General features: G+C 30.8%; 1 protein-coding gene across 4 annotated transcripts; it reads left to right on the top strand.

Annotated features, from left to right (window-relative positions):
• The first annotated feature begins 6,335 nt into the window (after positions 1-6,335).
• Positions 6,336-9,650, top strand: LOC123919612 (glycine-rich RNA-binding protein 4, mitochondrial). 4 transcript variants are annotated; one of them, XM_045971572.1, is made up of 5 exons: positions 6,336-6,716; positions 8,463-8,531; positions 8,714-8,820; positions 8,924-9,048; positions 9,420-9,650. In XM_045971572.1, the coding sequence occupies exons 1-4, from the start codon at positions 6,485-6,487 to the stop codon at positions 9,008-9,010; spliced, it is 495 nt and encodes a 164-aa protein (XP_045827528.1). In that variant the 5' UTR covers positions 6,336-6,484; the 3' UTR covers positions 9,011-9,048; positions 9,420-9,650. The 4 variants fall into 4 exon arrangements, with proteins under 4 accessions (XP_045827528.1, XP_045827527.1, XP_045827526.1 ...); XM_045971571.1 differs by having other exon boundaries at positions 8,454-8,531; positions 8,924-9,043; XM_045971570.1 differs by having other exon boundaries at positions 8,454-8,531.
• Positions 9,651-11,622: the final 1,972 nt, after the last annotated feature.

Genomic DNA, 11,622 nt, shown 5'->3' with positions numbered 1-11,622 from the left:
CACACAACATCAAATATATTCTTTTGTAGCTTGTGATGCAGGTTTTTCCATCTTGATTCTTCAACTACGATCCTCTTAATCTTCCTTGAATATTTAATTCCCATTGTAAACCTTGTGGTGAAGATGAAGACTATTAACCATGAAGTTCACTTTCTTGCTTGAACGTTCGATGAATCCTCGTATGATTCAAACAACAGTCTTTAAAAATCTTCATGAAGCTTGTGATACTATTGTTGTAATTATCTGATGATACTCCAATTCTTTCATTGTTTGAGTATATAAAATGCACTTGTTGATGTGAGTGGCATCTAGCTCGTCCACTTTTATCATTATCTGTCTTTAAACAAAAACTCAAGTGCAACCATCAGTAGATCACCATTCATAAAACTTAACATTTATTCCATAAGGTTTGTTGTCATTAAAACACATATCAAAAAGGATTTTGCTTCAACAAATTATTGTGTGACGGGAGAGTAATTTCCTTTCTATTAATTAATTTATTTATTTTTTGCTTTCACCACCAGTTTAATCTGGTTTGGAGGTTAGTTCTGATATCAACTGGTTTTAACCCCTTTTCGGTCGCAGTTGCGGGGATTGAACCATGATTCTCCCTATCAAATTCAATGTCAATCACCACTAAACCAACTATAACGATCGATTCTATTAATTTATATTTAAGAATAACTAAGTAGCATCTAAAAGAAAATGTTGCATTAAAAACACATATGAAAACTTATTGTTTGCGCATTTTAATATAACCCTAGTGAATTTTGTAAAAAATATGGTAGTTTTTTTTTTTTTGACAAATAAAAAATATGGTAGTTAAATATATAAATTTACTACTCCATCTCATAAAAAGTGTCATAATTGTATTTATTTTATCTCAAAATAATGTTCACATTAGAATACATAATATTTATTATTATTTTTTCACTAATATACTTTTATTTATTAATTTCACTTCACCTACAATTGATAAAGGTATTTTAGTACTAATAATTTTATTATTAAAATTATCACACCTACTTCCTCCGTCTCTCAATAATCCTAGCATTTCACTATTTTACACAAATTTAGAGAAAACCATAAAATAGAAAAAAGAGAATGGTGATTTTATCCAATTATACATATTAACATTGATGATTTTTATTTCTCATAAATGGAAAATTGAGAATAATAAATTGAAATAACGATTCCATTGAAAAACTTAAAATGACAATTTAATAAATAAATAAATAATTTGTTGCAAATGTGACAATTTTTATAAAACAAACAGAATAATCTTTATTTAAAAATTGCCATAAATCAAATAAAAACACTCTTTAATTTATGAGTGTGATGGGGTATTTGTCTTTGTATTTTTGTTTTCGTCATCACTTTCTTAAAGTAATTGTCATGTTTTGGCATAGTAATTAAAACTGTTGACTGTGGTCAAAATTTGGTTGAGTCACTTGAGTACACTCGTGTTGTGTTGGATGGTGACTTCCTAATCCTATATATTGAAAGACACTTTAGTAGAGTGCCAACAATTTAAAGGTAAAAGAAAATCTATCAAGGGAAGACTATATGGCCAAACTTCTCTGCCCCACAAACCACAATATACTTCCATTATTTTCACAATATTGAATTATCATTAATCTTTCTTTTCCCATCAATATAATAAGTCTAGTCAAAGTACTATAACTCGTGGGAATCCAGATTTGGCATCAATTATTGGCAATTAATTAATGCACGCACGGGAATAATAGTATCAATTTGTAGCCACTGTTTCAAAAATCAGATAAACCAGTCCGATGGAGAGACATGGACTAAGATTCTTTGTCATAGCAAAATAACACAATTTCTCACTATTATAGATCTTGGCTAATAATCTTAAATCGGACGGTCGATAGCTATAACTTCATCATGCAATTACAACAGGAAATTTATTTTTATGTGAACATATATAACTCAACAAAAGAAAAAAAATAAATCGAGAGAAATATTGATTTAATGAATATGTGAAATGGTTAAATGAGAGAAATTGAAGGTTGTTCTTGGTGAGCAGTTTTGGACAAACTTTTGGTCATTTTATAACTCTCTTGAATTAGAAAAAAATAGAAAAAAAGAGTTTGGTTTTGTAGAACACTTGAAGCCATTTTGTAGTACTTTTTTTATCTCATGTAAAAGTTTTTTAATAGTGGATCATAAAGTTGTTCTTTCCCTCACACTTAAGTTCTCAGACTGTTAAATATATAAATATAGGAGAATGTTAACTTGTGCCCTTAAGGCACATGTTAAGGAAGTAAAAATAGAAATTATTAAATGTTAATTTGTGCATTTTAACTTTTAAAGCATTAAATTTCTTGTATCATTAAATGTTGAATTTCTATTTTAGTATATCTTAACATGTGCCCTAAGGACACATGTTAACAAGACCCATAAATATATGTGAGAGCAACTTGACCCTATGAGCTAGCTCTTATAGCGATATTGTATTTGATCTTATCGCAATAGCAACAACAACTGTAGAGTTTGTAGTAGCCATGCATGGTTGAAAAGGGAAGGCGACGGTGCCGTCATGTTCGTAGCTTAAAGACAATGCATATACTACTTTGACTTGATAATGATATGATATGACTATCTAGCTACCGGTTCACCAAATACCAATCATAAGTGCACGTGTGCATGTTGACCATCATAAACAAATTATAGATACTATTTCCTTATATTTTTTTAGTACTATATTTTAAAGAATGATAGAAAATAAATCTATAAGATAAATTTTGTGTTGAGAAAACTAATTTTTGAACTATTAAGAAATTAAATGCACAGTTTATACGACAATATATTCTAACATTCATTTTTTTAACACATGCTCTTATAAGACATATTAACATTTTTCATAAGAAAAATCTTATTTTCTCAAAAAATATACTTCAATATGTTATGGCAATGCTTTTATTAAAAAAAAAATTAGGTAAATAAATTAATGCTGCCAAATATTTTTGGCTTGGTCAACTGAATTTACTAGCTTGGAAATTGATGTGTTTGTTTCCTCCCTATCTCCATTGTCACTTTTAGGATACGTAACTCTACCAAATTGGTACCTTCATGGAACTTGTTAATTTTGCTTTTGGTCCATAAATAACTTGTCTGATCCCAGCTCCTATTTTGTTTTGATGTTTTTTCTTTAGTCAAGTGAATTAAATTTGTAGCATGTTGATGTTTGTTGTCCTTAAAAGGAGTGGATGATTGTCCTATACTACCGTCCATGATGTTAGCTAATGTACAACTAAGAAACGCGTTGCTATAGCTACCTAGCTGGAGAGATTCAATGAGAGGGACACGGTTTTGAGGTTGAGGGATTGGAATCATTTAACGACTCAAATTATTATTATTTTATAACTTCATATTCTTATTTTACAACATTCTATTTATTTTTTAAAAAAAAATTCTACATTTTTAAAAATGTTGGCCACGTGTAATCAAGCGATCGAATTTAAGTGATTAATAAACTTTAACTAGAATAATTTATTTTAGTTGTTAAAAAGACTTACATCGAATGTGAGTTGACCTGTACAAGAGTTTATCAGTAAGATACAATTCTCAAACCAGTTTTGTATGATTGAGTTATAGTCCCAATTATATCAATTCTATAACGGTATCAGAGCCTCCTCCACGTCGCCTGCTATATGGTTTATGATTAGGTTATTCACCATTTATATATGCGCCCCAAGTCCATAGTGTTGGGTGCGAGGGATGATTGAGGTGATTTTAGATTCATATTTTACTTCATGGTCGATACCTAGATCATCGAATCTTTTCCTTAAAATCAGACGATTAAAAATATTGAACAAAAAATTGTCATGTTATCCTATTCGCTTGTGTTATCCGAACATAAAAAAATGTAACATTCTATGTATTTATATCTATTTTTATCTTCTTCTTTTTTTATTTATTTTGTAGATAGACAAAATGGTAAAGCCATTATAAACTCACATAAAAAAGTGAGAGAGCTGAAGATCGAATCCCTATTATAGTTAAGTAAACGTGAAAATTAACGATGAAGAATATGTAAACTCTTCTTTATCTTCTTTGCTAATGATAAAAAAATTAGAGTCTTTCTTGTTTTTGCCCGGCTATATATAAAATATGTTTTTCAAATCTCATATATAATCTTCAAATAGATATTAAGAATCTATGTAAGCTTTTTTTTTTACGAAAAATCTATGTAAGCTTTTAAAAGACGACACATATTCATTATGATATTTTCTTTTCAATTTTTTATTAAACTGAATTCTAGGATTAGTGAATCTTTGTCTACGAACTATCCTTTAAAATTTAGATATATGATTCGAGAAAGATTTGATGAATTTAATTCGAGAATTGTGTCATCATCGTCTTCATTATCCACCTGCAATTTTTTCTTTTTTTCTTTTATTTAAAAATTTGATATCCAGTTCAAGTACCGACTATAATTTAAGTGATTTAAATCTACCTTCCACTTATGAAGATCCTATGTAAAGTCAGAGTAAAGTTCTATATAGACTAATCTATTAAAATTTGAGGTTTTTTTTCTTACAAATTGCTAAAACCTGATAATAGAAAATAGTTAAATGTGAAAATAAAATAGGCAAAATAATATTTTCAAAAATTGTGGGTGTGCAAGAGTTATGAATGGGGTGCAAAAACTAGTATTTTGTTTTTGTAAAAACTTTTCAATTGAATTCTTTATTCTAATTTGTAATTGGGTAAAATAACTACATTTCTTGACCGGCCCGTTACACTTCCATAGGCTATATTAAGTACAGTTTTCGAAGTCTTGAAGCAGTGATCATGTTTGGCCCAAATAATGAAAAATTCTTGCCCCCGCTTAAGACTCTTTTTTCCCTAAAAAATTCCATTTTGCTTTTGCGTAAAAATTTTGGAACGTATTTTTCGAAACTTAAGTTTGGTGAGGGGGTGTGTGTGTGGGGGGGGGGGGGGGGAGGGAGGATTACTTTTCCCAAATAATAATACAAAATTTGAAATTTCAAAATTACTATGTTTGAATTCTAGAATCCAATAACCATGTACAAATTTATATGCTTAGATTATAGAATTCGAAACTTATATTTACTGTGATAATTATATATTTTCTGAACTTGTTTACTCTAGATATGGACGGATGCTCTTCATAATTCTTCCATTGATACAAAGTCAAATATTGCTTCTAAAATTCCGTAGATATGAAATCAGACAATTGTCTTAGTAAAAATATGTTTCAGACTCTAAAAAATCTAAAATAGGTTTCGAAATCTATAATTCATAATTCAAACCGGAGGGAAATAAAATTGTATTTGTAAAAATATATTCAAATTCTAGTATATTTAAGCTCTGTCAGGTTAAAAATAGCGGATAACTGATAAGTTAGCTTATAGCGGATGAACGTATGGCGAATAAGCTAGTTGATTGAATTCTTAGTGTTTGATAAATTTAGCGGTTGAACTGGTCTATAAGTATGAAATGACATAAAAAATGTTTAATTTTTATCAAGTAAGACGATATGGGTAAAATTGGAAGAAAAAATAATAAGTTATAAGTTCATAAGCTACTTGAAATAACATTTGAAACATAACCTATAAGCTAATAACATAAGCTATGAGCTATAAGGCAGGTTATATATCTGGCTTTGGCTAATATGAACAAGTGCATCATGTCTTTCATGATGCACTAATAATATCTTTATAACGAATATAAATTTTACAAAACCGACCATTGAATTTAAAGTTTGTATCATATACATCATCCATGTCAAATTTTAAAAAAAAATTGAAAATCATATGACATGAATGATCTATATGATATAAACTAATATAACGATGAATTTTGTAAAATTCAGATTCCTTGTAATTATGGGAAGTCTATGGTATACAAGTCTCTCAAGTTGTGCACCATGCACAAATCACCGAAAACAGTATAACGAATATAAATTTTACAAAATTCACCGTTGAATTGAAAATTTATATCGTATAGATCATCCATAAAATTTAAAAAAAAAAATTGAAAATCATTTGATATGTTATTGAGATACTTCAAAATTAACGGTATTTTTCAAAAACAATTTAAAAAATATCGAAGACTTGACAAAGCCTATAATTATATCATTAACTTGTGGAGCATCACGTTAGAATTGGCCTATCTATTTATACTTCATCCGCTTTTTAAATTCATTAAATAACATATGTATCTAGTCTGTATTATAATACAAATACATCTAATATTTTTTTTTGACTAAAATACATCTAATATTTAATGAATTTAAAAAATGCATTTTTTGCTTACATTTATGTCCGGAGAGAGTATTCCCAAACATTAGCATCAGACAATTTTGAAGTATCCGAATTTCTTTGGATGAGAGGTGGGGGAAGAAATTCACTGAATTTAATGGTCAACAAACTACTACTCTTCATCATCCAGTATCATAGCCGGACATAGTAAAAGTGTTGTGTTTCAAAATCGAATGACACTTAGAAACGGTATCATATGCAAACCCCAAATTGTATTGTTTCCATGCTCTTCAAATTTCAAGCAATCAATCTCGGAAATCACATTTTCAACCCCGTCCACTCTTTCACTATCAATTTCTTCCTCCACCGCTCTTCGCAATGCGCATTTTCCATTGTTCTGCTCCATCTCCAGCTCTTCCGTCGAAACTAATAATATGTCTTCTTCAACCAAAATCTTCATTAAAGGTAACTTTTTTTTTTTTGTCTTTAGACCTTTAATCAATAATGGGTCTCTTTCAATTTTGTTGTAATTGGCCATATATTAGCTTTACTGCTTCAACTTTTCTGCATTGATGCATAGCTTTATTTTCTTATTAGAGAGACAGTGAAGAGGAAGCAGGGTCTTACTTAAAATGTGAACAATAAGGTGCTAGTTCTTTGGAAGTATGGGAACTTAATTTTGGGCCAATGATAATAATAAGGGGCACGAGTTATTATGCATAATAAACAAATCTCCACCATCAAACTGAATCCAACAAATCTCCAAACGCACCATTTCCCACCCCCAAATCAACAATTGCAACCTTGAACGTCATCAGATTGCTTCGTAGTTAGTTTTAAACTAAAATCATGCCAAAACCATTTTTGTTGTGGAATGGTTTCAAATTAGATGTACTTAATCATCTCAAAATCATTTTTACTGTGGAATGGTTTTATAGGGTTGTAATCCAAAACCATAACCAAAACCATTTTGCTATGGAATGGTTTTGTGTGTTATTTATGCATGGTGCATAAGGAATTCGCTTATGCACCATAACTGCTCCCACAATAAGGTGCTAGTTCTTTGGTATATACTCGCGCTGGTCCTTATTATAAGAAAAAGTTTAATTTGATATAGACTCAATCATTCAATGAACCTACAAAACAAACTTTTTCGTATAATAAGAACTAAAGGGAGTACGATACGATACAAGATAATATAAATGGATTATATTCTAGACCAGTTTGGTTGCCTGGTTAAGGGCTGACCGACGCAACTTCGGACTGGGCCAGTAGTTCAGACTAAACAAATACTAAGCTTGAAATTTATTAGCCCCCTGGCCCCTGCCCACTTACATTGTTGGTTGTGAGAAACTTTTCTGACACCCATAAGTCACTCAGAAGTATAGATATGAAGAAAAAAACAGTTTTCGTGCTGTCCGGATGTGTACTTCCAAACAAAAACACAATTTTCCCCGCCGGGAAGTACACTTCTGAAAATCATGTGTGGTTATTTAAAAATGTGGGGGTTGTCAAGAATCATAGGATTATAGTGCCATAGATCATACACATAGGATAGAAAGAGAGCATAGTCATGCTCATGAGGTAAAAGTTCATAGATCATATGTTGATTGATAAAAGAAAGTAAAATGTTTACACTAGTTATAGGACTCAATTAACTAACTAATTGAGTAACCAACTATAACTAATTTCTAACTAATTAACTAACACCAACAACTTCTAACTATCTTAACAGGGTGAATAAAGTTGTTCCCTTGTTAATTACCAGGGTCTTGCCCATCTTAGCAGCTCCATTAGGAATGCAAGGCTGCCGTTCCCTAACTTTTCCTGAGCCTATCCTGGGCAATGCAGCCACTTACTTATCTTTAGTTCCATAACAGCAACTAAAACTTTTAATGTTAGATGGGTTTGTACATGGATAAATGACATCATAAATCATGTTTGACGGCAAAGCCCTGTAGTTTAGTTTAAGGTATTATGCCAGTGTTTTTAGCTTTTATCTACCATCTAAAATCTAATCTAATGAATGATATTTATGACTGAAATATGAGAAGTCATTGGATCCATTCCGCACTTTCGTATCAATCAGACATACAGACACACAATGCTATGCTATTGTATTGCATATCGATTGTTAGTCATAATAAATTCTTTATTTCCGTTTATAGTGTTAAGTAATTGTACTGAAGTCTTCATGATCAGCCAATGCAGGGCTTCCTCTTGCCACCTCTGAAGCGCAGTTAACGGAAGCGTTTTCAGTGTTTGGTGAAGTTACTCAAGGTAATAATAAATCCTTTTTGTCTGTTGGTTTGCTTTACATGCAGGCTAGATTTGGATTTAACCTTTATTTCAGACATGTAATTGCTAGAGTATATATGTTTTGCATTAGTGAAACTTAATGTAGTTTTGGAGATCTCGAGTCTCTAAGGATCTTCGGTTTTGATTGATTCTTCTCATGGCAGTCAAGCTTTTGATAGATAAGGAATCCGGGCAGTCTCTAGGATTTGCATATATTTGGTTTGTCAAGGAAGAGGCTGCACAATTGGCTGCAAAAGAGATGAATGGAAAGGTATGCGCTGAGTTGTAAGAGCTTTAGTTCCCAGGTGTAAGATGTATCATGTCCTTTCCATACTATAATGTTGATGACATGGGAGCTGGTTTTTGTGGTGCAGTTTTTTTATGGCAAGTTTATTTATGTTACAATTGCAAATCCTGGATCATCAAAAAGTTCCAAGAAGACAACAGCCTACAAATTTTAATTAAATGAGCTCTGTCTCCATGAACCACTCTAAGTAAGGTATACATGTAAAAGAAAGCTTAATTATGCGCATGTTTGGAATCATGATGAGTTAGGCGAATTCATGGTGACACCATGATTCTTTTTAAAGATTTAAAGTGTAGCTTTTGCAAAAATCACGTTGATACACCTTGATTCTGCCTAACTCACCGCATTGTGACGATAATGGATCCTCTTAATTTTTTTTCTCTCAATTTTCACTTTTCAACTTTATACCATTTTTTAAAAATTTAAATATTATTCTATATTTTGAATTCAATGGCTTAGATTCCTACATTATTTCCTCAAGTTTTTTTCCAACATGAGAGGATCCTTTCTCCATTGTGACTGTGTTTTGTGCCTTTTGATCTAAAAGTGTCAATCACTGACAGGTAATAATATGCAAACGCTACTAGATGATTGGTAATCTATAACTTTGAAGAGTGTATTACGGTTGGCACTTGGAAATCCATTCGAAACGTGACCTCTTGGCCTGCTGTCTTTTATAATCGCTGTAGATTTTGTCTGTCTCAATGTGTGCACTATAACTGTCTAGTCTGTTAAGGCCGCCTTGAGGCCTAAAGGTTGCTGATTTGTTCCAATATAGGGGGTTTGTGTTGAAAAATATAGGCTTAAATGCAGTTTTGGTCCCCCTATTTTCAAAAAAATGAAGTTTTAGTCCTCTATTTTAAAAACCAACTTTTTGGTCCCCCAATTTCAATTTTTTTTTAGTTTTGATCCCCCATCTCATTTTGAGATCAATTTTGCTGATGTGTCTTTATAAGTAATGATGTGGCATTCATTAATAGTTTTTTTAATTCAATAATACATATTTTACAAAATATTCAGATATTATAATTATTAAATTGAATCAAAATATTCAGATATTATAATTACCAAATCATCTTCTGCTTCGTTTGTGATAGACTCACCGATCCTTGTCTTTTCCGGTCAAAGCCATCCAATAAAAAGTCCCCCATTTTCGTTCATCTTCTGCAACTACCTACTTTTTTCATCTTCCATTTAATAACAATAACATATCTTTATTTCAAAATCTCACACTTTTATTTACACTCCTTTGAGTCTATTCATCACCACCTCTATGGTTTTGTCAACAAGCTTATTCAACTCATCGATGAAGCCAAAGATTATGATTTTTCATACTTCTTACATTGATCTAGATCTGAATTAAATTTGCATTTTAATAGAAATTAAACATAATCTTCAAATGATTTCTAAATTTTGGACGAGTTTGAATCGGAAATTGTTTTAGGTGGATGTTGGGTTGTTTGGTTTTTCTGGGTTTAATAAATTAGAGGTGTTGGAGGTTGGAATTTATTTGGGATTTCATGGATTCACTATTTTTTTTTGTGTTTTGGTTTGGTGATTTAGTTGAGAAGAAGAGGGAGAGGCAGACGATGATGTTAAGGTTTGATTTTCTGTGTTTTTTAGGTTGAGTTTTTGGTAAGAAGAACAAGAAGAGTGGATGTTATAATGGTGATGCTGGGGTTCTTTGTTGGTACGCTATGGATGATGATAGTAGATGTTGGTGCTTTTTTAATAAATTTTAAAAAACATTATTACTATTTTAATTTTAATAATAAAATAAGTATTGTGGATGTTGGTGTTTTTTAATTGTTTTGTAAATTAATAATTACATGGATAATAAATTTGGCCAGTTGGACATTGCCATATCATTAGTTATAATGACTCATCAACCAAATTGATTTCAAAATAAGATGGGGATCAAAACTCAAAAAAAATTAAAATTAGGGGACCAAAAAGTTGGTTTTTAAAATAAGGGGACCAAAACTTCATTTTTTTTAAAATAGGGGGACCAAAACTGCATTTAACTCAAAAATATATTAAACGCTGAAAAATATAACAATCTTGAAGCAAACTAGAATGCACAGCTTACTAGCTTTTGTTAGTTTTTTTATAGGAAGAGCGCAGACAAAAATCTCTGTAAATAAGGCTCTGTTTGTTTGCCTGGATGAATAGGGTAATTTATAGCTTATTTGACCAATTATAAGTATGTTTATAGGGCTACTTCTAATGTGCACAAGTAGCACAAATTGTGCACCATGCACAAGTTGCTCGTATTATTATAACGAATACGAATTTTACGAAATCTACCGTTGGATTGAAAGTTTATATCATATAGATTGTCCATAATTTTTTTAAAAAAAATCGAAAATTATTTGATATGTTATTGTGACCCATCAAAATTAACGGTTTATGAATTTTAACTGAATACCGTTAATCTTGATGAGTCTCAATAACATATCAAATAATTTTTAATTTTTTTTTAAAAATTTATGGATGATCTATATGATATAAACTTTCAATCTAACGGTAGATTTTATAAAATTTGTATTCGTTATAATAATATTCGAAACTTGTGCACCATGGAAGACTTAGTGAAGTCTTCCATGTTAGCCAAAGCCTGTTTATAGATGTATTTGTTTCCTGTAACTTTTCTTGATAAGATACCTCAAGGAGAATTTAAACTTATGACCTGTAACGGAAGTACATTTTTTGAAACGGCCAAAATTGTTAATGTTATATTTTTCACCGGACTTTAACTCCTTTAAC

The sequence above is a fragment of the Trifolium pratense genome, linkage group LG4, assembly GCF_020283565.1.
Source record: "Trifolium pratense cultivar HEN17-A07 linkage group LG4, ARS_RC_1.1, whole genome shotgun sequence".
In the NCBI taxonomy this organism is placed as follows: Eukaryota; Viridiplantae; Streptophyta; class Magnoliopsida; order Fabales; family Fabaceae; genus Trifolium; species Trifolium pratense.
Note: the sequence above shows the minus strand (reverse complement) of the source record. Positions and strands in the feature narration are given on the sequence as shown.